The sequence below is a fragment of the Mugil cephalus genome, chromosome 1 (assembly GCF_022458985.1).
Source record: "Mugil cephalus isolate CIBA_MC_2020 chromosome 1, CIBA_Mcephalus_1.1, whole genome shotgun sequence".
In the NCBI taxonomy this organism is placed as follows: Eukaryota; Metazoa; Chordata; class Actinopteri; order Mugiliformes; family Mugilidae; genus Mugil; species Mugil cephalus.
The window spans coordinates 6,827,090-6,854,512 of NC_061770.1; the positions used below are offsets into that span (position 1 = coordinate 6,827,090).

General features: G+C 43.4%; 1 protein-coding gene and 1 long non-coding RNA gene across 7 annotated transcripts in view; one reads left to right on the forward strand and one right to left on the reverse strand.

Moving 5' to 3' along the window:
• Positions 1-27,423, reverse strand: part of plekhg5b (pleckstrin homology domain containing, family G (with RhoGef domain) member 5b) — a 64,849-nt gene that overhangs the window by 11,991 nt on the left and 25,435 nt on the right. For 2 of the 6 annotated variants that reach the window (XM_047572435.1, XM_047572426.1), the window contains exons 3-8: positions 10,602-10,743; positions 9,613-9,712; positions 9,332-9,392; positions 9,034-9,125; positions 8,817-8,953; positions 6,791-6,957 (exon numbers count right to left, since the gene is read on the reverse strand). In XM_047572435.1, the coding sequence (XP_047428391.1) occupies positions 6,791-6,957; positions 8,817-8,953; positions 9,034-9,125; positions 9,332-9,392; positions 9,613-9,712; positions 10,602-10,743 (699 nt within the window). Of the gene's footprint in view, positions 1-6,790; positions 6,958-8,816; positions 8,954-9,033; positions 9,126-9,331; positions 9,393-9,612; positions 9,713-10,601; positions 10,744-11,727; positions 11,785-21,458; positions 22,089-22,235; positions 22,505-27,423 lie in introns of those variants that run through there. The other 4 variants (XM_047572446.1, XM_047572448.1, XM_047572456.1 and 1 more) reach the window with 4 other exon arrangements.
• Positions 12,014-21,147, forward strand: LOC124998403. The gene is made up of 2 exons (XR_007111055.1): positions 12,014-13,783; positions 20,366-21,147. It is a non-coding gene; the product is annotated as an uncharacterized LOC124998403 (long non-coding RNA).

Sequence of the window (27,423 nt, forward strand, 5' to 3'; positions counted from 1 at the left end):
TTCCTTCCTGCAGAGGATATGACTTTAATGACAACTAAGGCAAGAGTGAATGTCCAATATCTCTGTATTTGTCTAAAATGAAACTAAATCAGTCTTAGCCATATAAGGCCTGCAACTAACCATTACTTCACTGGGGATTAAAGAGAAAAACACAATTATAGTTTCCTACGGAACGAGATGAGATGTTTTTTGTATAGAAAAAGAGTTTAAAGCTCAAATATATTCTTTCTGATTGTGTTCGAGAAAGAACAGGATCTATTCGTCACATTTTAGACCTTAGAGCCAAAAGCTTTTCAGCCTTTTTGCTTTAAACATTACTAATTACCAATGGTTGCAGGTCTAAAACACATCACATATGATCAGCCTTGGGCTGCACATGAAATGTCAGCAAACCTCTCACCTGACAGTCAGTTGGCGTCTGGGGCATGTCAGGAGGAGGCGACTCGGGAATCTCCGCGTCCACATGCAGCAGGTCCCAGCTGCGCCAAGTTGACAAACCAAAACGAACCATTTTCCACAGAAGTTTTAAAAAAAAATTAAAAAAATAAATATCCCCCAAATGTCAGTTTGAAAATCAAAAATGTCTGAGTAGTCAAAAAAGCTCAGAGGTAATTCCAAAAGTCACGTAGAAGAACCCATTTTCAGGATCACAGAAGTGCAGTGTTTCTGACTGCCGTCCTGATCCTGCAGTACTGTGTACTCCAGACCAACGGTCACACAATTATCAGTCATAAAGGTGTGTGTGCTGCAGTAACCTCCACCTTCAGCCATCAGGGGAAGTTCTTTGTCTTTCCAGAACACACACCTCCTCAACCTTCTCGACCTGTGGCTCCTCCCACGTCATATGTAGAAATAAATAATAGTGTCCTAATGCCTGGTATAATGAGTATAATTCAAGAGCGTGCTAGTAAACAAGTGAGTCAGTTAAATTCTTCACGCAGACCGACTGGACGAGCTGGATCCTACGATAACAATAAACTCTAAAATTAGATCTATTGTGGTTCAGGCAGGACGGCTGTATACAGATGGATTAAATGATTGCTTTCATTGTTGTTTAATCTGTCAATTACTTCTTTTAATCAATCAGTCTATAAAAATGTCAAAAAAGGTCAAATGTTTTGCTGTTTTTGTTTATTTTTTCGTTTTGTTGATGTTTATGTGTATAGTTAATATTTCATTTATGTACAATTAAATAAAGCAGTGTCTCCCCAAATGAGAGATTAGATCAGAAAGTCATACTGTATATCTCAAAAACAATGTACGGAAAATATTTTAAATGCAATGTAAAAAACGATCAGCTTTGCCTTAAAAAAAAGAACAAAAAGAACAACAAAAATGTAAGAAAAATATTCAAAATGATCTTTTGCGTGAAAACTTGGCATTTTAGTTTGAAAAGAAATTGCAGATGAATAAATCAATACATCACAGGCATTTAGCAGATAATTTCACTGTGTTAACTTTATATCAGCGATGAAACCAAACAGCACAGAAAACAAACGTGTAACATCGAGGTCTGTCAAGTCAATCACTGACACTTCTCACTCCATTAACAAACTATACCGACTGTTCTGAGAGACACCTTGTATTTCAGTTCAATGCGTCAGATCCAATGCTTCAATGACGCCCCATGTGACTGACGCTCATTCAGCTATTGTCATTCTTAATGATCTCGGTGTTAATCGGCAATTGTTTCCATTGTGAGCTATAAGACGCAGAGAGGAGAGGTGGCTACTGGATGAGAAACTCCACACATTAACATCCACAGTTGTGCAATGCAGGGTGAAAGCACGTACGTATGACTCAGTCTAAGATGAAATAAAGAAGGATAATTGTTCCAGCTAAACGTCTGCTGTCTACACTGAGGGCACTGTATGAGGTGAGCTACGTGAATACACTCTAGTTAAAATCCAGTGGGGATGTGTGAATACAAACACACCGCTCCCTTTCTTGGTGTCAAACGTGTGCGCTCTACCTGGTTTTCAGCCCTGAGGGCCTTTCTTGCAGTATTTCCTCAGAACACAGCCCCCGTCTGTTATGACACAACCGTCTCTACTGTTTGTTACAGACAAACCCCGGGGCACATCCGCATGTTTCTGGGGGTTATATGGACGCCGTTCAACTTTTCACTCAGTATCACTGATTCATTTATTATTATTTACGAATGTCAGAAGCTAAAGCATCCCACCTCTCACGCAATGATGGCTGGAATAGGCTTCAGCAACCCCCACGACCCTAGTGAATGTAAGTGGTAGTAGAAGATGAGATGAGAATCTAAAACCAAAGGTGACGTCTTAAGGATAAACCAACCAGAAGATACTGGGTTTAATCATACACATCGTCACACCTTGGAGCCTGAGACTAGAGAGGTGTTGAAATTATTGCAAATACGTTACACATCTTCAACAGTGCACGGCACTTATGTTTCAGTAGATTTTTTGTAATACATATGTATAATATTTAATTTAACAAAAGAAATCCAAACTCCTTAGATTTAACGTTGACCTAAAAAAGTGAGGCCTGGCATGAGAAGTACTCTTAAATTTAATCCTGGCCATTACTGGTCACTATTTTCTTATTTATTACTCATCAGTCAAAAAACTAATTAAAATATTTCCACAAAGAATTGTTGGTATTACTGCTTGCTTGATGTTTTCTTTCTATGGGCTACTTCAAGAATGACAACAGTCATTTAATACAACATTTCTAAACAATACTGTTTAGATCATCTCAATCATTTTGGGGATTTTGGGTTAAATGAACCCTGTTTTGTTTTGTTTTTTATTTAACTTCACAAGAAAACCGGTCAAGTCTTGTGTGAACAGCAGTGAAATAATTTAGCTCAGATAAAACTTATTTAATCATTCAGATTTAAATCTGAATTGAAACATTACAGGCTGTCTACTTAAAATGAAAAGTTCAACGGTATTTAAACCATCTAATGAGGGAGATCTGACCAGAAGTTCACAAAAGTCCTCCCACAGAACAGAGTGAAGTAAGGGAAGAGTGCATTGTGGGAGGCCAGAAAACTGACACACATATGGAGGATCCATTACTAGACACTAAATTCCTGGGAGAGCCAAAACCATCCAACTGCACAGTGTAACGTGAGCCTAGTCAGTGTGATTTGCAACCTCTGGCTTAAATACGTTTATAGACTTCTCCCTGTTACACATGAGGAGAAGGGACAGACTAGATTACAGGTCCTCACTGTTATTCACTATGGTAACTGATGGGTGCGTGTTATGTCAGTGTACTGTACATGGTTACTGACAGTCACAAGGTCCCGACTCTTGAGCTATCTTTATGACTACTATAAAATGATAAAGGTCTCGGTTTCTGTTTACTGGAAAGAAGAAGATAACGCGTTCTGTATGACCCATGCATGACAGAGCTGCTGCACAAAACACGAATATTTAGCATGTTCCCCTGAGCATAAAGTTTCGCTTTGGCTCAAATCCGACGAATGAATAGCGAGCAAAAACATCCTGAACTCTGCCACTTGGGATTAATGACTTCAGTTTACCAAATGAGTCACAGCTACATGTGAAGAAGAGGGCCTTTCAGAGTTTTAGTTTTGTATAGCTATGTGGCAGCAGTTGGTCAGACAGATGACTTACGAATTGGCTGGAGTTTTGTTGAATTTTATTTAATCCTATCTGTGTTTTCCATAATTGCAGGGCGCGTCACGATGGCGGTTTCAGGTCCGTATCAAAGATAATCTTAATGCAGATAGAATGAAGGGTAAAGCGATAGATTATTCAGACATTATGCAATTTGTGCTTGGCACAGACAGGCAGGCCTGCTATCAGGAGGATTGGAATACAGCTTGGACCAATGAGACAGCTCTGACGATGATCCCGGTCGTAAAATAATCGATCCACATCATCAGAGTTCTCTGCGCCCTATCACTATAAAATGCAACAACAACTTAAAATACCCACATTCAAATTAAATAAGAAGTTCATACCAAACTAACAGGATCTCACAGTTCTTTTTTTTTTTTTTTACCACCTGAAGACTGGCACAAACTGCTGCTGTGCCAAGCTATGAATCCGGTCACTGGGCAAATATCTGAACTTCTCTGAGCATAGTCAGTGATGCCATAAAAAGCAGGCATGTGTTTAATGGAGAGCGCCAAAGCTGCTGCCATAGAAACTCAAGTGCTGTACTCAGTGTCCACATGTCCAACCAGAGCCTTTGTCTTCCAAACAGCTTTCATAAAACACTAACAGCCACCAGAAATACATCACAGGGAATCTGCTGCAGAGCTAAAGTACCAATATAATAAAATGAGCTCAGGGTTTATGACTGCTATCGTGGTCCAAATAACACATTAAACGTTATCATGGAATAGTTTAACAATGCAGCGACAATTATACTGACATTTTCTCCATTTACATTGTTGAGACAGGGCGTAATTGTTTAAGCATGTTACGCTGCAGTTCTTTAACTGCTGATGAGGAATGCCACAGCTGCACTAACATAACATTCAGGAGTAGCCCATTACTGCCCCCCTGAGGACTGCACCGGCATTACGCTTTCCACGCTCGCTACCAATAAAACTTTCAAGTCAATACCTGCAGCGTGAGCACACTGAAATTCTTTGGCTAAATACCTCAATAGGAATTACTTTGTCGGTGGTTGGATGGAACAAAGTAAAGTGCAACAGGTCACTGTATGACTAAATCTCAGCTTTCCTCAGCAACCTGCTGTGTTTATGTCTCAGCTTAATGACTAAACCTTAGTGTCTTGGCTCCACAGATGCCTCTACTTGTTTTCAGGCCCAAAGCAACAATGACATATGTTGACAGTGCATATACAAATTCTAACTCACCTTTATGAAGGCCCTGACTTGCCTTAAGGGCAATGAAAAACCAATGACTGGTCTGATGCACATAAAGGAGCATTTCGTGAGCTAAAACCGTGTAAACATGAGTAAATACAGCAACACAACAGCAGCTACAGTACGTGCAGTGTTATGCTCACGCCATGAGAAGGTGAACTGCAGAGCAAACACAATACAACCGTTCAAGGCAATATGACTGCTAATGATGACATGGAAGTTGTTATGTAACCGCTATGGTTTTAGTGAAAATTGTTACATAGAGACATAGCCTATTTTCTCCATAACAATCCTAGGCTGAGAGGAAGTACACCGATCAACAATATGACCACCTTCCTAATATTGTGTAGGTCTCCCTTGTGCCTATAAAACAGTGGTGATTCATTAGAGACCGGACATGGGTCTTCCTAGGTTTGTCACTGCTTAGTACACTTAAATAAACCAACCTCAGCAGCTATTAACTGCACAGCGCACATTATATATATATATATTCATATACATGATGATTAAATCAGATTAATCACAGGGTTGCTGCAGATTAATTACGATTAATCACGATTAAATTTAATTAATTTTCCAATCTTTTTTAATCGCGTTTCATTTTGCATGAGCAAACAGACTCAAGAAGGAAGGGAATATGCATGCCCTTAACGTGTTGATTAAACAACAGTTTCAACAAAACAACTTGAAACTACTTTTTGTCTCTTTTTTTTTAAACACACATTTATCCACATTAATGTGACCCTGTTCCTCCTCTTTAAGCAGCTACGAAGACAGACTAACTTGTTGACATTGTCCGAGAGGAGAGCTGAATGCTTCTTATTTACAGTGTTGCCTGCAACTGAGAACGATCTCTCACATGGAACAGTGGTTGCAGGAGTGGCCAGACATTTGCACGGCAGCTTGTTTTTGTCTCGGTTTGTCTCAAGCTGTGCGACGCATTAGCCGAAGTGCTAGCAGAATCCCCAACGTATGCTTGGCGTTAATGTGGTATTTTAAGCTGGAAGTGCTTCGGGGAAAAGAAAACTCTTTCCTGCAGAGTGTGCATAATACTTTATGTCGGTCGACTATTCCCATGGAGAGGGCCAACGCACTGTTCAGTGTCAACCATCTTTATTGGTCGGTTCTGCTGCCTGTCACTACAGGAACAACCGTCTATTTGTGCATGTATGATGGTAACACTACTTGGACAAACTGCCTGAAATGCATTGCCAGAAATGTTCAGAGTCATGCTGCACTTTGTAGAACTGCAGAGTAGATGGATATCCTAAAACCATAGCAGTATTAACCACACTTGGTGGTTGTAGTGTAGCTAAAGCTTGTTAATAATGTTTGTCGAAAGTGGCAATTATTTAAAAGCTACAAGGCCATGTTTTCAAGTCATTATACGTCACACCGTGAACCTGATGACTGCCTGCCCTATTTAAAAACTCCAAGTGGATCAAAATCCTGCAGGCGTCCGCCAGCCTCTTAGCATCTTTCATCACTAACACAACCACCTCTTCCTGTAACCACAGGAAGCGCTGAAGTGGCAGAGAGTGTTCCTGAATGAACTCATCACCAAATAAGATCCAGCGGTTCAGTCGGCAGCAGCAGGCACCGTGACACGTACGTACATGCAGCTGGCAGAGGACAAATACGTTCCCAGGATTCTGCCCGGCATATAGCGGTAATGGAAGACAATGAAGTCATGATGAGATTACCATGAGATACTACAGTGGCCCAAGGCATTATGGGACTGGAGGAAGGGAAGGTTATGGAAATAGTTAAGGGTGTGGCAAAACAATAAGTCTAAGGGAGTGTCTTGTTTGTGTGTGCTTTAAACAGGTGTGTTTTGGTCTGATGAGTGTAAAAGACAGTTTTATATGTTAAGAGCTGCAGCGTCACATGAAGTGTATCTATTATGAAATGATGTTTGTTACGCTGTTTCATCCAGACGTGACTCACCAACAAATCTATGTTTTCACGTCGTCCCAGCGATCCGTGCTCCATCTTCGCGCCGCCTGGAGTGACGATGTAGGGGCTCTGGCCTCCGGAGGGCTTCATGTTGGGCAGGCTGAGTGACCGCATGTCCTTCACGCCCTGCTCCACCTTCAACTCATCACCTGGTCGTGCTGTATAAAGTAGGAAATTGTTACTAATGGATTCATTTCAGCCCAGAGCCATGTCCGAATGTATTTTGACTTTAACTGAGGCCCAAAACAATGTTCTCTGGTCACTTAGGGGCACCTTAAAGCAACTGATGATCACAACACTAGCTACATCACCACGGACACTAGTATTCTGGAAAATAAGCAGAACAATAGCCCAGTCAGAACAGAAATGCCTTATGCAACCACCTGGTGAATACTCCAGCATCTCTTTGAGCTCTGCTCTGGTCTGATGCCCAAGTTAAATGTCTAGTTGTTTGTCGCATGCTGTTAGAAGCTGCGTGCTCTGACTGAAAATGACATAATCAGAGAAGTGAGTGTGCAAAAAAAAGGATTAAAGGAAAACTATGAGATGAAAGAAGCTTAAATTCATCATGGAGCTTGGTACAAAAGGAGTTGAGGTGACGAAGTGTTTAGAATATAGAGCAACACAGACCCTCAGACTACATGTGACTGAACAGCTGCTGGGCTGTTTATCCTTGACCCCTGTGTGTTTCCAAGTTAACGTAGCTCCAGACTGCGGTCAAGAGGTGTGACTCGGCGGGGTGACAGTTTCAAAAGAAACGCAATTATTCATGGCACTGAATCTTTTTTTATGACGGCTTTTAATGGGCCTTGAATCCATAAACCTCAACAAGTGTTTCTGCAGATAATGGCTGCCCTTCAGGGTTTCTGCTGGAGAAGACAAAGGAACGGGGACACTGAGACACTGTGCTGCGGCTTTGTCATTTAAATTCATGAAAATTGTAATAACACTCCTGAAGCATAACCGAGCAGATCAGCGACGCATTTTCATTTGTGGCTGTGATCACAAGGATACCGTCCACTTATTTCTCCTTCTAGTCAGAGACACGAATGTGAGAGGAAACAGGCCTACACCATCTGAATCATGGTGCCATTGTTAAAAGCACAGCGATAAGAACGTTGTTACATAAAATGCACGGCTTTCTAAGAACAAGTCAAAGAGCCAGTTATTTCTGTGGCTCATTTTACTGTGTCCTTGCAATCTGAAGGTTATGGTCATTGTTTTCCTGAGGCTACTTCATGTACCAATAACTGAATGAATCTTATCGTTTAATCAGAAAAACTAAATTTCAAGAAAATTCATTTTTGAGGTACATTACACACCTGGAAAATATAGGAGACAATCAAACACATTCCTGGTTAAACGTAACAGTTTTTTTTTCTTCCGCAGTGAATCAGTCTTATCTTTGACTTTTCTTGTTACTGAAAAGGGCTGGTGGATGTCTACTGTAACTTATTATGATTTATGGCTAAAGATGAAAATGGGCCGAGCACTTAATCTTATTTGCATGATGTATAACTTGATACCAGAATTGAAACACATGATGCAGTAAATGTAAAACAAGATGTTTCTTGCTACCGAACTCTAGACACTGATTGGAAGAGGAGGCAACTTGGAAATATTAAAATACAAAATGTTGTCAGCTCAGTTAAAAGATCAGTGAGTGAGAATTTCTGCAATACCTTAAGGGACAGATAAATATATAACAAACATATGGACTGATCATAAGACACTGGACTGGAGCAGGGTGGGGAAACGGAAAGGTAAAATTATGTTATGGCACTGAATTTAGAGGAACTTTTTAATAAATCTATTTGATTTTATGTTCCTTACTACTGTTTTCAAAGCATTGGCTGTCTGACTGAACTGTGCTGCAAATCAAATTTCATTTTCTCAATGAGAGAGACCCAGTTTCATCTGCTTGGCAGAGATGAATCAGTCGTGGTATCACAAATAAAAGTACCACGGATCGTTTAGAACATGACAAAGTTGGGACTCATTCTGGGAGTATTTTTACCTTTAACTTTGAGGTAGTGTCCTCCAAATCTGTAGGCCTCGAAGTTCAGAGACAGTGGCGTATTGGACTGGTCCAGGAACAACTCGACCCGGGACAACTCAATACCGTTCCTGTCAAACACTGGACCCAGAACCTCTCTGGAAACAAGAAAATAATTCAGACACAGAAAAATAAAGGTAATCACGGCTTTAAGTGTGCGTCGCTCCTCTCCGCTCACCTCAGCGTTTTCTTTTTCATAGCAGGTACGATTTCTGTGTTAATGTCCACATTGAGGTCAAACTTGAGGCTGAAGCACTCCTTACTGGGGTCCTGTGGGGAGGACAGACATGCTGCAAGTTTACTCAGGTGGGGCTTTATGTATGCGCTCAGGAGATCCACAGGGGGGCTCCTTCTCACTACACAGCCTGGCTCAGACAACAAACAACCTAGCAGATATCACCATGTTATATCATGGCTGCTGGATTTCACAACTTTCCTACACAACTGAAGCTACGGCTGCATGGAGTGGGACTTACATCAGTGTGTCGTCTCCGCGGCTTCTTTTTCACCAACTTTATGCCCACTGTTTTACGCTCCCTGCAAAACAGTCACACATACGTTACCATACGTCGTAGAAGAACCCATACCATGAGACGCGTTCGCCTTATCAAATGTGAAAATGAGGAAACGAGAAACGAGGATGAGAAGACGTCAAGAGACACACATATCACGCCTGTATTTTAGCCTCCGGTGCGAAAAGACTGACGGTCCGGAGGCACACATGAACACTAGCATGACGGAACAAAGGGTTACTGACCCGCGGTCATTGCTCCCCTCATCCTCTTCCTCCAGGTCAGAGTGGGGGCTGGTGCGTGGGGGACAGGAGCGCGTGGACACGTTCCGAGCCAGGATGGAGGCTAAAGGTTAAGAAAACACAGCGGTTATTCCCTCTGTTGGATCACAACTCGGTTAATGTTCACCATGAATTTGGTCCCGTGCATTACAAAAGAAAACACTTGGAATAATGTGTGGCCATGAATTATTATAATTTAGCATTAATTCAAATAGCTTTGGAGGTGTCCTGAATAAATCTGTCTCAAACCTGTTACCCACACAAATGCAGGTCTACTTAAAGCAAGCTGTTGAATAAATAATAAGGCTTTATTTTCTAAGTTATTGCTGCAATCAACAGGAACTACTGACTGTATTATAGGGGTGAAAGCAGAAATCTCATGGATGCATATCTCACAGCGTGGGCAGGAAAAAAAAACAAAAAACTCCAAACACTACTCTGCATGGGTAGTGAGCACAAGCCTGAAATTCCACCCACTGCCATTTGTTCAGTGATTCAGATAGTTCTGTGGCTCTGGAGCCACCGGTGGCCGTTACTGCCAGTTTCTACAAACAATCAACCGATCAGAGATCTGACGATTGTGGGTGACATCTTCCTGCAGTATCCCTGGATGGAAGTCTAGTCAGCATGGAAGAATAATAAGTACTGTTTGTACTATTGCGCTGAAGCTACAGAGTTAACCACTGGTTGCAACAGCTGCCACAGATTTGATTGTATGAAACAACCTTTTAGTGTCAATAACAATGAGGATTTTTCAGACATGAATGATCACATTGAAATTCAGAATTTGACAAGAAACACATGGGAAAGAAAATGTTAAGCCACGTAACACCTTATTTAGACATCAATAAAAACTCTGTGTCCTCGATATTTACACAGTGGAGTCCTGTAATGAGGTAATGGAGCTGACATCATCACTGTCAGAGCGGGGAATACCAAATAAAGAAGTTTACCTTGTGGCTGTAAGTCGAATCGGGGGTGCCGGTCAAAGTGCATGTTGTCTGTGTTCTCTGAATGGCAGCGTGAGTCACATGACTCACACAGGTGAAGGGGGCTTTTGCTATTCAGGTCTTGGCAGTCTGGGTGGTGGCAAACCTAAACAGGGAGACAAATACAGACGGGGAAAGAGCAAGAGAGAAAGTCAGATCTACACAACTGCCATGTAAACAAAGGCTGTGTATTAAAATACACAAACAATTTAAAGGACTGGGCCGCAGTGAAAAGGGCAAAACAGTCACACACATTTAGAATAAACAGCTCCTGGCCTGACTATTGTTTCTGCCACAATTAAATGGCCACAGAGGGCATTCCTGAGGTTTGGTAACTCCCACCTTCCCACCATCTGTCCCCCTCTGTGGGACAACAACTAATTGACTTAAAGTCAGCTTTTCACCTCACGAGCTGATCTGGGACCAGCCCACCATGACATAACCCAAAATTGGATCCTGAGAGGTGAAACAATGAAACTGACCACAAGTCAGCAACTGGGGGGGGGGGGGGGGGGGGGGGGGGGGGGGGGGGGGCGCCCAGGCTCCAGAGCTCCAAAAGCTCCATGGCTGAGGCCACATGCAGCAGAAGGCTGCAGGATTAAGGATCTCTCTGTCTGTCCCGGCCCAGACATGTGCCCCCCCCTTCCCCTGTCTCTCTCTCCCTCACCTCAACACCACGGGACTCGTCTATGTACGTCTAACTCTGCTGTGCCTCCCCCCTGCCCCCTCACCAGCACCCACACCCACCCAGCTCAGGAAGCGGGGACGTATGGGGAGATACAATGGAGGTCCCGCTAATGTACTTCCTGTCATTGTTTCCATGTACTAAGGAGGAGCAGTGTGTCTGTGCACGTGTGTGTAAATATGCACACAGCGTAGATCAGAGACACAACCTAGCCGGTTTAGCATTCATGTAAACAAGAACAGAGGTAAAATAGGCAGACGCTATGTCTATTATATAGGTATGTTTTAGGTAACTGCATCGTTGGAACACACTAATATCCACAGCTATGTACTATATACAACAGAGTTTAAGAGCAGTCAAGCAACTCAGAACCACAAACGTGCCCCCACAGCCTCAGTACTCTACCGTCAAGTTGTGCAGATGGGAGTCTTTGCAGGTTGGCTCCATATCCAGGACCCCAACAAACATCCAACTAGCCACCGTGCTGGCTTGCTACCTCAATCTGCAACGAGCCCCTGTCAACCCACACTGACAGGCTGCCTTATTAATCCACTCCTCTCAGTGTCTAGCCAGGTATAATCGCAGATTTTAAAGAGCAGGTCGTAGGGCTGGTGGAGAGGACAGTACGGGGGGGGGGGGGGGGGGGAGGGATAAGGTCAAGGGAGGGTGAGGAGTCCCAGTGAAGATATAAACCCAAGGCAGGAAGGAAGAATAAAAAGGTCCGTCCAGAAGCTTTTCAGAAGTACAAAGCCCCCCTAATCTTGCGGCCTAATTGGTGCCTGTGCTCTGTCAAAGCCATCTGACGGTCCTACAGAGATTAAACAGCCCTACTCTCCAAGCTCCAAGAGCCAGGGTCTTCCCTTCTTTATTTATTCTCTGTTCCTTTCTTCTCCGTCCTCTGCCACCAGCAGCAGAGACTCCTCCCTTCCTCTCATACACCCAGGGTCAGTATGCCCAGGCAGAGCCCCCAACCAGAGACGAGTTTTAAATAGAAAGAGATGGAGGCAGGAGGCAGCAAATGAGCTATGAGCCTGAACAAAATAAGGGGAAGTAGCTATAATCAGTCTCAGTTTGAACAGCATTTAAGACAAGTTAGCAACTAACTGGTGGAGCAGTTGCCATTAGTTCATGTGGACAAAACCTGGCAGATGTTGACATTATAAATGCCAATGTTGTACTCCGTCACCCAATATTGTGGTTTAGGTGTGTTGACCGTAGTAAAGGAGGACTGAGAAAAATAAATGGATTAAGACATTTCTCAATCATTGCAGTTGATGTCATCAAGTTGCAGGTACAAACACCCCCCTCCTCCGGGCTGAGTCACTGACCACTACTGAACACTAGGCGACCGCAAACAAGTCACAGGAATCTGTTACAACATCACCTGCTTATGCTTCTCTGAAGTCGATATCACAACGCCTGTACGTGCAATTTTTCACGGCTGAGTCAAATGTTCACTGACGCTGAGGTGGTAAATTCTCCACGAGGTGGGACGGCGGACAGCCGAGCCGGAGACATGTGAGCGAATCAGATGCCATATTTAGACAATAGCCCAGAAAGGTGAGCTCTCCTAACTATCAAGTCGTGCCGTTCGCATTCCTGATGAAACGAAAGCAGCTGAAAAAAAATGCGTTGCCTTAGCCAAGACAAACGAGAGCATCACAGGGCTAAGAAAGGCTTTGCAAGTGAACAAAAAAAAAAATATAAAAAAAAATTAAAAAAAACAGCAAATGGAAAAAATTCTTATAAACCTAGAAAAGCTTGTGATCTCACACGCAGAGCACAGATACCTGAAGATATGGGGCCCAACAGAGATGCGGATGTGAGCAGCAGAGATTTTTCTAATACTGAACATTCCTACCAATGAGATGGGTGATTAATAACTGGGGACGAGGTCGGCCCGACTTTCACTATCCGGCCTTTCTGGGGCAGGATCAGAGAAAGAGGAGCAGCGTGAAGGTGAAGGTGCGGGACAGCTGAGAGGAAGACACGCGTGACTCATACTACGAGTGCGTGTGTGCGTGCGACACCACATGTGTCATGTGAGTCGTGTGTCGCGTGTCCCCCGTGCATGCCTGCTCTCAGATCTGCCCGGATTAGCGAGGGGGTCCGGGGGAGCATGACTGTAGATGAAAATGTTGCATGCGCACACACAAGCACACGCACACACAAGCACACACACACACGGCCCCACCTTCATCGCCTCTCCTCGACAGCTGAGAACACAAACGGCGGGCCCCGCGGTGGCCCTCGCCTTAGCTTGGCACATCCAGTGCCACGTGGCACCTGCTTATGCACCGTTGTTTCCACACATCCTGCAAATCTCCCCCCGCATACATTTATGGACTTCCTAACGCAGGCATGTCCGCTCCAAGGTTGTGTCATCGATGAGCAGCACCGCAGCCGCTCAGCTGTAATGAGGCTGTACTTGTTTCAAGGAAGATGATGGGAGTCTCCTGGGGTGAGTCAGGATTACGACCTTAACACTTAATCCTCCGTGCACGACACCTCACGGCTGCGTCGACACACTTTACAGCACACGGCGTACCCGCTGCTAACGCTGAGAGTTTGATTTACTTCAGGACAGAACAGACTATTTCACGCAGCCGACTCTAAAGACAATAAATAGGAGTAGAGTTATTTTAGGCTCGGATTCAAGTGTCTTAAACGTGATTTATAATTAAGGACTGAGCTTGTGGGTTGAGAGCAACAGCCAGAGAGTTTAATTTGGCTGCTTTCACCTGACCACCATCACAATTCTGTCTCCTGAGGGCAATTTAAAATAAGTCTGGACAGCCTGCCACATCCCCGCGAGCCGGACAATCTGCTGGTAATAAGTCTTTGTGTATGGAATTATATGACGCACTGAGGGAAAGGCCGCAGATAAATTCAAACCCAGATTACAGACGTGACTCAGTGCGATAGGAGGCCCATCCATCACAGAGCTGCTTTGAAGAGATTCTGCTCAGTAATGCTCTTACTGGTTTTGCAAAAGTCAAAACTACACTCTTGTATGTACGTTTGCTAAATAACCGCGCACCCCCCTCCCCCCATCCCCTCCGGCCTCACTCAGCCCTCCTCCGGAACAGCGTGTCCTGCCAGAGCACACCTAGCACTTATGTAATATCACTGTGTGTGTTTGCATCACGTTTAAAGGAGGGGTTCTAAGAGCCGCAGGCTATGGATTCTCTCACAACATGTATCCCATGAGAGATGAAGAACGACTTGTAATGTTTGTGGAATAAAACAAAGGGTTGGAGGTTGATGTCTTTAGAATTGATACATAAATAACTGAAGCTATAAAGATTTTTTTTTTTTTTTTTTTACACCTACTTACTCAAAGATAAGAAGTCCCAATACTTAAATATACTGATAAGATTAAAACCTGATGTGATGTGCACTTCCTGAAAATATTAGCCAGTCTTCTGCAGGGAAGAGGTACCACTGACTCGTATTTGTGTGAGGTTTGTCCTCATTTTTTTCCACAGACTTCAACAACCCTCTCATCCCTCCCCGCCATGTGATTGACACTTTCACATAGCTTGTATAGAAAAATGTAAGAGTGTATATCTGTGCTGCTCTAAGGTCATCCTCTGAAGAGATTCTGCACCCATCATCTTCCTTGAAACGAGTGTGGCTTTTCCAGTCTCATCAATCGAGGGACTGGTTTTATACAAAGCTGAGCAAACCCTCCTTAAGAGCAAGTTTAAAGCTCAGTGTGGTGTTTGTGGGCGGTGCCGTCTTGAAACCTTGACTCCACCTAAATCAAGACAACCTCTAAATTAGGTTTAAATAAGTTCTAGAAAATGTAGAGTAAGATTTCTTCTATGGTCTTTTGTACAAGGCAGCAAACATTACGTTTATTCTGGTGCAAACTTGAGCATTTTAACGTGGAGGTCCATGAGGCCAGCCTCAAGTTTACATTTGAGGAACTGCAGCTTCATTTCTCAGGCCTGGATGTTTCCATCTGGTTTGAAGTCACAGAGTACAACAACCTTCCTTTGTTGTCTCTTGACAAAACTAACACCACACTTACAAACTCTTTAAGGACTAATTGGTTGGTTAGGCAAACATACGTCTCCACTATTAAAGAGCACAGCCGTTTCCCTGAACCATGCAGGATAAGTTCCACGCAGTGGATGAGACATTCCCAGGAGGTGCACTAACCTCACAACAGCGGCTAAAAAGTTCAGTTTAAAAGTAATTGGCAACAGTCGCTTGAATATTTGTCTTATTTTACCAGTTCAAAGCAGCAGCAAAAAATAACAAGCTCCGTTTTCTGCTCAGATATTTTGCCGACTACAAAATATGGAGGGGTGGTAAAAGGCTCAAGAAAAAATATCTTGGAAAACCAGATGTGGCTAATAATTATTAGTATTAATGCCTTCAAACTGAACATGTGGTTACAACATGGGATGCAGTGTAGACAAAATGCTTCAATCTCAAGCTGCGCGTAGTTGCTAGGCAACTGTTGGCCCCTAGGATCCACCAGAGGCTAACAGATTAGCAAGCTAACAGCCGGGCAACTCAACGTATGCAAAGGATGAAGCTGTTGAGAACATTTTCGTCAGATATATTATAAAAATGCAGAGAAAACTCTTAGCATCCACTGTTTCAACAGCTCGCAAACCTGTCAGTAGATTTTCCCACTGAGTGGTAATGAGAACCACAAGAGGGTGCCCATACACGTGGACACTCCTCCAGAACCCGTAAGCACGAGCCCCTTTAAACGCAGCATAGCATGGGCGAGCAGGAAGAGAAGTGTGCCTGAGATAAAACGTTTCATAAATGTTATTTTTGCGTTAAGAGTGTGTATGTATCGGGCCGGGAAGCGCAAGACCGCCGAGGTAGACTTTACTGTATGACCAACGCATAAACTCACCGCGTCGCACAGAAAAACAAACGGCCGAAGAATAAAAACAAATCTTATCTTTTATTGGCATATTGGGAAAACAGGAGTTCCCACACATAACGGCTCTTCTGTAGCACACACACACACACAGCTGTTTGTCATGGAGGTGCCCACACCCATAGAGCAAACTCAACTCCCTATCATTGTTCCAAGCGGCCATCACCGACCTCCACACACACACGCACACACATTATGGAGCACATAAAATCAGAGCTAACCCGAATATACACGCAACACCGTCGCCTCACATTGTGGATAACGGATACTGCTGTTTGGTGAAGTTGAGCACAAAATGTATTGTTTGGGCCAACCTTCTGTCAGAGTTTAAAATGTCTCTCTGCACTTCAGTCTTTGTTGAGACTGTGGGTGACATCCAGCTACAGTGTGTTTAATTACATGGGCCAACTTTAATGCTCCCCATCACTCCACTCCCACAGAAAAGGGCTGCTTTAAGGTCCTGTCCTGACATGCAAGCTATCACTGATTTGGCAACTGGTAGATACTCTCCTCAGCGCTAAGCTATGATTGCATTAACGCGGCTGTTCATCAGTCATGGAAAAGAAGGAGGAAGGAGGAGTCCCACCCCCAAGCCCCCCTCCTCCCCCCATCACACACACCCACCCCCGCCTTGTCATTTCTCTTTTTCTTTTTCCGCACACGCAAAAAGAAAAGCGCTCAAGTGCATCCCAATAAATACACCCACGCACACAAATGATTGGTTCGCACTAGACCAGCAACAGTCATGCACGGTCTTGTTCACGCAGCACGAGTGCAGTGAAGTCAGACATCCAGACAGACTTTGGTCGGACCAACTCACACTGTCTAGAAAGTCGAACTAGTCAAAGATAATCCAAAACGTAGACGCAAGCACGCATCATCAATGGTTCATAGTCTACGGCTGAAACAAAGACAGTTATTGTCTCATTTTCACAGTCTGTCATGCAAGTGCGCTGACCTTCGACCTGTGTGCATACGCCGCCGCCGTACACCGCAAACACAAATGTACCGTAGAATGTATAAGGTTGAGAAGGCTCAATCACGATATTATATCATGAAACCAATTTCAAACAAAACACCCAACACACAACGCACATGCAGTTCGGATTTATTGCTGCACTGTTGTGTAAATTCTATTGTCTATTGGTGAATACAACAAGAGCAACTCTATCCGAACCCGAGCAACATTTTCACATCCTGTTAGGTACATTAGGGATGGCCAGTTTAAAAATGTCATGATTTAGACAGAACTGAGCTGCTATCAAACTAACATCGGTGGTGGAAAATCTAATTAGTTTGGACACAAGGTCAAGTGTCTCCACATCTATAACAGAACATTTTAAGGAAAACAATCATAACAGGTCAACCAATACCTACTTTGTTTGTGTATTTATTTTTATATGTATATTTTATTATTAAAAACACTTTTTATGGTAAAAGAAAAGTTTCCTCAGTTGAGTGTTGTATACATTCTTTATTCGTCCTGTGTCCAGTAGCATCATTACATAGAAACAGATATGAAATGAATATATAAGGATGTATAAAAAATATTCAGGATCAGCAATGACCACAGTCCAGTCCTATGGCCTTGTATAATACCATTATCATTATATAAATGACTAAACCAACTCCACACCCATCAGAATATGAGGTTCATCCCTCATCTTTGACCAGTTAGACTTTTTCTCCAGCCTCTTACCATGCTGCTTGCAGCTGTTCTGCAAGGACTTTGCTTATGAGCTAAAAATACAATATCAGCTACTGCAGTAGGAATGATGGATTGTCAAAGAAAAGGTTTAAAGAGTCAAATGCCTGTAGAACAAGTGTGTGCTTTTCATCAAGCAGCGCTGACAGAGACTGACTCAGGTCAAATTCAGCTGCACGCCTTTTTGGATACCTAGCCAGTTGTCCTTGTCCTCCTGGGAGCAGATCACACAACCCCATAGGGCCCCCTTTGTGTTCTGAAGAGGGCCTACGTTCTTAAACATTACGCTGGGTTGCCATTAGCTGGGACCCAGTAGGTGGGATTGAAAACAGCACAGAGTGAGGCTGCGGGAGATCAAAGTGAGAGTCTAGGCAGGCCTGGCCCGGGTCCGATTTATTATTCAATAAATAAACGATGCATCTGTTGAGGAGTGGCATGGGAGAGAGCCACCACCGCTCGCTTTCTTCTGCTGCCATCTGTCCTCTGGCTGGACGAGGAGGCGGCGGGTTAGAACCAGGCCCTGGGTTTTACTGCGGCCTTTATGCAACAAGACTACCCGCCTGTCTGCATGCCTGTTCCCTATTAACCGACTCTCTCTCTCTCTCTACCGACTGTGGTATAGTGCAGTCCTGACGCCTTGCACACATATGGATCTACTCAAACAGAGGCACTTGTTGTACTGCATCCTTCCAGGAGAGAGCAAAGTGTGTGCGTGACTCTGTGTGTGTGTGTATACGTGTGTATTATCCAAACATGCGTTAAGTACGTTCATAAAAGGGACCGCAGTGATAAATTCTGGTGATAGTATTCATTCACTAGCAGGCTTCATATGTAAGAAGGAGGAGTGTTTGACAATGGCCGAAGCACTTCAAGGCCGGTATACGTGAGGGAAAATAAAACCAAGAAAGCAGGAGTGTGTAATGATTTATATTAAATCAACTGATACCCTGAAAGGTTAAACTTATTTTACCTCCTTTTGGATGCTTTCCCTACCCCTGCCAAGTTTACCGGGACCGTAAGTGTGAATTATGATCTGATTATCACCATATGATAATAATAATAATAATAACAATAATTATTATTATTATTATTATTATTATTATTATTATTATTATTATTATTATTTTATTACATTTTATTTAAGAAGCGCCTTTCAAGTCACCCAAGGACAATTTACAGAAAGGAAGAGATGAATACAACAGTAGATAGACACACCACATGATGGGAAAATACATGCCATAAAGCTATAAAACGGAGTCTAAGGCCCCAAGCACACCAAGTCACCGTCAAAGAACTGCAGCAGATTGCCTCATGACGTCGAACTTGAACACACCTCAGACATTACACCCAACAGCCAGCTGGCACCTACGTTTTGCACCTGTACAAGAGGGAATAACTCTCCACACCAGCAGGTGGTGGTAGTGTGTATTTGTCATTCAAAAGGGAGAAGCAACAAATCGACGTACAGTGCTTGCCTCTCCCAAATCAAAACATATGGCCCAGGGTCCAAAACTAGGCCCGTCACAGCATCCAGTCTGGCCCATGGATGAATTTGCAAAGTGCGATAAAGTTCCATAAAAGTAAGTGCTATTCCTAGTTTGTCCACTAGGGTTCACACCCTTTTAGTAAGAGTTTCAGGTACAACACAACGCTGAGACCCAGGAACTAAACAGTAGATGGCACCGATGCCCCGAAATCACACTTACTCTTCTTCAGAAATGTCAGATAATAAAATGTTTTGTTAAAGTATAGTTCACTAAATGTAAACATTTTAATTTATAGGTTATTATTCTGTTATGTCACAGGCCAGACTCCCTTGAGATCAGATCGGGCTGCATGTGGCCTCCGAACTAAAATGAGTTTCACACCGCTGCTCTAGATGATCATGTAGTTGTGAAAATATTTGTGTATTGCTGAATCAGGTCAAAGGGTATCGATTAGTACCAACAGTGCTGGACACCACGCAAAAGTGTCCAGTTTTATCTGTGAAGATTCATAGAATATCTACAAACAAAGCTAAATATAAAGACAACTGGGATGTGAGTTTTCATGCATACGGTTCCCCACTCATCCATCTTCTTCAGCTCAGAAGTAGAAGAAGAAGCACAAACGCTGTTTAATCCACCTCTTGAACCTGTGATGTAGAACAACGTTCTTATCAGAGGTCCATATTCAGGCATGACGGACCTCCTGTGTCTAGATATGGTTGCTGATCTTTAAACGGATGACTACTGTTCACAGCAAATGGTTTAGTCAGGGGTCATTTATCAAACAGTTTATGTGGAGCGCTGTAATATTGGTAATGATCCAACACAGGACTACAGCAGACCCAAGTTGAAGCAGGATGTCAGTCTGTAAACTGTGGTGGATGTTTACAACAGTTTGGGTAATCATATTACCGTTCTTGCTTGTTTTCTTCTTTGGAATAGGTTTGAATGATCACTTGACCAACTGCGTTTCTGAGCCTTCAGACTCTCACCAAGCGCCTCCAGATGAGGAAATCTGAGAGCCCCACGGAAAGCACACCACATCCAGCCCATCAGACTAATGTAAGAAAGTCCAGATCAGTTTGTGTGACCTATTTCTGTTTTTACAGTATTTGAACACCTGATAGATTACCATAAGTGTACACAGTGTTTCATAACGTCATCCTCCTCTGCACAGTGACACATGATGGAAGAGGAGTGGTTTTTCCCAGATTACAAGTACACTCTCAGAAGAAGTGCTCCAATTTCATAACACATCAGTACCATTTTGACGTGCATACAGGAAGAAAGAGGATTTAATTAATCCAAACACGATTTGTATTACTTCTGGCAGTATGTGGCCATGCAAATGGAAGGGTGTTGACTCAAACTACTGTGGACAGCGCTGCACTTTATGTCACATTTCCTTTGTCACGTTTCCTTTGTCTTTTCTTTCTTTGTCTCTACCACATAGAGCGGAGTGCCATACAAACAATCTCAGATACTGCCCTAGGGTCCATGTGTCTGCACACAGGAGCTCCAAGTGAAAGCAACTGCCACAGAAAAGTAACTCAGGAACAAACATGCTCACAGGAAATACTATAACTTCTTTTTTTTAAAGTAGTCCATGCATTCCAGACAAAGGTATGTTTCAACATGCAGCGAAAATAACTCATTTTCCTACTGAAGGACTGGATGCAGACTCTTTTTTTTTTTTTCCAGCGCAGCAGAACAATTACGAGCAACAAGACATCTCAACTGCTTTATATGTTTAGAAGAAGGCTAAAGTGAGAGCTAAACACATTAAAATGTTGTTTGTTTTCAGGCAGACTTCAGCGGAAACACGGCTGACCCCAAACCCTGCAGCACAGTCAAATATTTACATGACACCCAAATGACACATGCCACTGTCACAGTGTCGTCACAGAGGAAAACAACACACTCGAGCTTCAGGAGAAAGACACCGTTAAATCCTCCCGGACCCAAACAAAGCAAGGGTCGACACCATTCAACTGAGGATGATCAACACAACACACATGAGAATAACAGCACTCACCGGCAGCTGCTCTCTCTCGCTTCAATAAAGTCAAGTGTACAGAGTGCTGTCTCAGGCAGCGCTGGCTGTACTGTGACGCAACCAGCCTTCCTATCCACAGCTTCGGGGCAGGAGAAGAAGGAGAGACAGACAAGAAGGGCGGTGAACAAGACCAAAAAAGGAGGAAGCAAGAAGGGCGAAAAAAAAAAAAAAAAGGAACTGGGTATTCCAAGTCAAATTAGAACTACCGCCGATTTGGACGCAAGCTGTTCCAAATATGACTTGGAAATTGATCATTTGGAAACCACTTCCAATTTGGAATATGGAAAAGCACAGTACGCCGGTGGGTGCCAGGGGGTACACTGCTCTGTTGATATAAGAAGCAGATGTGAAATATGCAGACATAGGAGGAAAACAGGCTTGAAGAGGTGGTCTGTGAAAATTTGAACACACGCTTTCTTCACAGCTCCACACCAGACAGAGGAAAGAGAAAAATAAAACCATCACTGATGGTCTGTATGCTCGTAATCAACTGAACATTTTGATCATTTGTCAAGCAACGAAACCAAACATGTGATTGTAGATTTTTGCTGCTCATTCTTGTCTGTCACCATATCAAACCCATCAATGGACTGGATAATAGTGGAAACAGTCACCACTCTACTCTACTCCACTCAAAAGATAATGAATGAAAACTGACAGAACACATGCTAAAAACAGGACGCAACACATTTACCGAACACATCTTAATTAATAGAAGCCATTTCATGGTAGAATCTGAGAGAAAACTTTCCTTACATTAAATTTACTTGCCATAGAAAAAATCCACTTCCCAGAAGAAGTAAGCTCCTTGACTTTCAGCAGAAACAGTGATCAATATCTCCCAGGTCCAAAGGACAGCAGGTATTGAAAGTTTTAGTCCCAGCCGCGATCGAACCTGCTCTGTACTTTGTTTCTGAGTTCCTAAAATAATGCCGAGCTTCGGGGTGAACACACCAGGCGCAGTTAATGTGACAGACGGCGGGATCGAAACAACGTGACAGAGCTGGGAGGCTTTCACTCTGTTTACTACAGCAGTCTACTGGTAAGACACATGCACGCCCAGACAGAAATAATCAGCCCCCGCCCATCTTCTCCATCACCCTCCCACGAGCTCATAGACATCCGAGGCTGACTCATGTAAACTAACACCGAAATTTAATGCGTTCTCTGAAAGAGCAAGAAAAAAAAAACAACGATACTCTCGATCGTCAGCCTGATTTAGAGCTTCATATGAACTTTGACTCTTCAAGGACAGGGGGTCAAATGAGGGAGTTGAGCTTAGCTTCTCTCTAAAGTGCTGATCAGGGGAAACAATAGGAAGTAAATCTGTCAACATTCACAGTTTTCTAAAACACCCACTCGCTACTCCCGCATCTCAGACTGAATTAGTTTTGATTTTAAAAAATCATGAATCAGTAATGGAAAAAATCTGACAATCCATGCGTGAAGTGGTGAAGAATTAAGACCAAATAGTTCCTAATTGTTTCATGTCAATTCACTTATCTTTGTTGAAGTTGCTTAATTACAAGCTCATTCATCACATTACTCCTCTCCTGTGAAAACACTGGCACAAGGTCTGAAAATATAATTAACTGTGATTTGAGAATCTCAGCAGGGTTTGCCGCTTGTTTATATAGCCCATACGATAAGAATGCGTTTTGGTTTTGAGCCACTGGTCGGATAAAACTAGCAACTTTACAGGCATCACTTTCGGCACTGATAAGTTCTGACGTGTGTTTTTCGCAGATTCAATTGAGAGGATAATCTGCTCGTGATTGCACAACAATCCGGAGGTGTGTGGAGTGTGACAGATATGGGTGTTTGCCAGGAAACGAGTCTGGAGGCAGGGACGGTTTTCCATTGCATTACAGCAGAGGTGGGACTAGCATTTTTTTTAACGTTAGAACTAAAAATCTGACCAGTTTCTCACACCTGTATTTGTTTTACTTTGAGCTGCTGGTCACAGCCTTGGACTGTGTGACACAGTGACATTCTATTGACTAAACAAATGATCGATGGTCTTAATGAAAGTAGTCATTCATTGCATCCCTGGTGTGATGCAGGCTGTGTGGGTGAGAACTGCTCTGTGTGACGTAACGGCGAGTGTGATTTATAGCCTAAATGTCCTGTTACAGTCTGTTGCGCTGACCACAAACACTCAACTCTCTGTTCTTTTGTCATTCAGGTTAATCCGAGATGAGCCACGTTTAAATCCCCCGCAATTAGCTAGCTCACAAAAAAACTATTCGGACCCCCGAGGCAGGGGGCCACATGCTCGGGACAAGAAAAGTGCGGGGGGGGGCGGTGGGTAGGTCTTAATACCCGAACCCCACCTCTTCTCGTCCGGTGTCTTCAAAACAAGGCGACCTGTTGAATCCTTGTCTGCCCCGCCACCCCCCACTGTCAGCTTTAATTAGGGGATGCTATATTTAAAAGAGTGGACAGCAGCGATGCAATTACCCTGAAGGATTAGACCCCAATGGCACTGGCATTATTGGAGGCAGAGATGGGGGTTGGTGAACATGAGTGACCTTCCCTTGATGCCTGACCTTAGCATTAACCCCTCAATGACCACACGCTCAGACTTTTGCCAAGTCTTCAAGGGAGCGGATAGATAAAGGGGAAAAACAAAGGGAAATGTGAGCATTAAGATAACAAGGATGAGTGAGTCGTGTGAGAAAAAGATGCGTAGGAAAAGGGAAAGGATTAAAGGGAAGTTTTTCACCCGTGATCCCGCTGGAAGTTCCATGGTTTCGTGGCGGGCTTCAGTTGAGAGCAATTGAGGGAGCGCGTGTTACATGCTGCCACAGCCATAATAACACATTTTAAATTGGAGATTTCAAAGCTTATTATCGCCTCTCTAACTAAGCTGTTCAGGCTGCCACTCTGACAGCATTTAAGCAGCGGTTGTTTATGTCCTCCACACACTCACAACCAACAATTAGTGGGGTTTGCCTTGAGAAGCTCTTCAGCCGGAGTTGGTGAGGGGTTGTTTTCTCAACCAATCTCCTCGCTGGAGGCCTTCTCCTAAGTCTTTGAACCCTGGCTAAATTGGTCAGCCCATAAAAGGCTGTTTCCATTGGCGCATCAGCCAGGTACCTCTTCCTGTTATTCCCCTGTCTGATGCGATGCTGCTTCCTGACTGGGATGCTCCTGGGGGGTTGAATTGCCGTCACTGGTTCACCCCCTTTCTAGTGTTTGTATTCGCGGGCAGACACTGTATGGACGGGGACACATAAATCAGTGTCCAGTGTGTTTGTTATTGCTGGATGCCTGTCTAACAGATTCCTTTCTACTAACCTTGATGGACAGCCTTGTGCAATTTCCAACGTAAACTATCCGTTGGTCAATCAATCAATCATAACAGGCATGTTTCCGGATCTGCATGGTGTCAGGAAAGGAAGATGACAGGTCATCCTTGCAATCTGACTTTCACTTTGCTAGGCAAGATAAACCTTTTTGTAATTGTCCCACGATGGGGAAATATGCAGTGTCACAGGAGCAAACAGCCCAGAGGACAAGGCAAACAGGAGATAAAAAAGTAAAACATCAAATAATACGAAAATAGGAAATCAAACACAATAGCAGTTACACGAATGTGGTCTACTGGGTACAACTTCACAGCAGCAGCAGGAAGGAAGGACCTGTGGTATCACTCCTTCACACAGCAAGGGTTAAGTAGTGGGCTGCTGAAGATGCTGCCCAGTTCTATTATACAGCCACAGAGGGGCTGGGATCAGTTTTCTATCAGGGATGACATCTTCCAATCAACCACCACCTCCACAGGCTCAAGAGAACAGACCACAACAGAGCCAGCCCTCTTCAGCCCCTGTTCAGTCTCCTCCCGTCTGCCGCTGAGATGCTGGAATAGTCGTCTTAGCGGATAATTTTTTACTGGCTTCTCCAGGATGTTCAGGTCTGCGTGGTCTGAATCGCTGGGTCATAGTCGTCATTCTCTCTCTCTGAAATAAATCATCCCGCAGAATGCGAAAACAGAGCCAGGTGGAAGACACAGGGGTCTACCTGGTGGTCCACAGCTGATCAGGTCTGTGTCAACACAGAGCTGCTGCAGCCACGCCACCACAGACTCACTCCAAAGGAGGGAAACGTCCACACAAACACGGCTCTGAGTAATGACCCAACACAGAGCAGACATTTCTGTGTTCTTTCTACAGAAAAGATGAAGTAATGCAGATGATTCTTTTCCACCAAGTAGAACTGTTTACTTGATGTCTGGTGACACAGCCTACGTCATAAGTTTACCACTGAACCAAAATGAAGATTAACCTAATGTTGTGTTTAGATAAGAAAAATACACTTCATACCGATTGCTCAACCATTTCAACTTGAATCACGGACCAGAGATGATTAACAATGAATCGCACGGTGATGAAAATTCCAGTTACTCTAATTTTTTAATTCTGTGCTGGTCATAGATTCATGCTGAAACACTGGGGAAGTGTGATGTTGCCCAGAAATAAACCAGTTGGACACTTTGAAATCCAACAAACTTTGTAGATACAAGTCCGCTAGAGAGCAGGAAATGATAACAGGGTAAAGCACGAGGAGAACTGAAGAAATGAATGCTTCATTATCCTCACAAAACATCACCTGTAGACTATATTAAAGACAATATAAAAGGAAAGCTCTGGAGTTTTGATGTTAAAGCTTTTGTTTATATTCTGTGATACTAAAATGCCCAGACGTATGGAACAGAGAACTGTAACAGACAGGAGGATGAAGAGAATGCAAATGTCCAACGGACAGGACATTAAAATAACTTTACCCCACCGGCTCATACGTGTAACTTTTGTGCACAGTCCTATTCAGCATATGTGAGAACAAAGCAGGTCATTCGCAATGAGCAAGTGGGTGTGTTGCTGTTTTATCAATCCTTCCTCCTGCATGCTCTACCAAAGTGCCACTCCTTACCTAAACTAAGGAGCACGATTGGAGTTTCTAATTGGTGGTGGACGTGATAACCACTTATGGCAGAATGGCATCCTGTAAATATATTAAAATTGACTATAAAGAGAACTGTGTTGACTTGTGGTAGAGTATCAAATCTGTAGCAGAAGATCTTGCCAGTTCCAGCAGGTAGCTAGAAGAGTAAAAGTTAAAAATAGCTTAAATTCTAGTCAAGAATGAATGCTCCAGTAGTTTGACTGAAGTCGTTATTGGTGGCAAAAATGTGTAGCTGATAATCAAGCCCCAACTCTTTGCCTCTCTAGAAGCAGTTCTACAAAGCATCTGGGTGTGAATGTGTTTGTCTGTGAATGTGAAGCTGGAGTATAAAACGCTGGGAAAGAACATGCACACTCCCCCTTCCTTTAATAAACAAATTAACACCAGAAGTCGGTTTCACGTTGAAATGTGATTAGGTAACTTTTCCTCAGTTCCCCTGAAGTCCAGAGGACTCTGGAGCCATCAGAGCATTTCAGATTTCCATTAGAGGGCTTGCATTACTTCATTAAGTAAACTTTCCGAGATCTTTACTGTGACAGATGAGGTCACATCCTTTTACATTTTCCCCTGAAAATCAATTCAACGTCTATATAGACTGCAAGTCAGTCGAGTAACTTCTTTGTACAATAAGTGAATCGTTGCTGGCTGCAGGACGGACTACATTCAGGCATGTGGTAAGTTGTTAAGAGCAATTGTACGACACATAAACCTTAATCCATCTCTACCAGGAAATGGCACCTTCTGTAATCCCCTGCTGCCTTCAGCCCCTTGACAGATACAGAAAGTGGGCATTCAGCCCAATAAGAGTGTTTACTTAGCAGCCTTAGCAGGTCTCTGTCACTGTCAGTTAGGTGAGATTTTTCGACCGAACAGATGAGTGGAACTGAAAGCAAGTCTAAGGCAGTGTCCATCTGTGTTTGTATATGTGCACGGAAAAACAAAACTGTCTGACAACTATAAAATAAAGCAGGCTGAATGA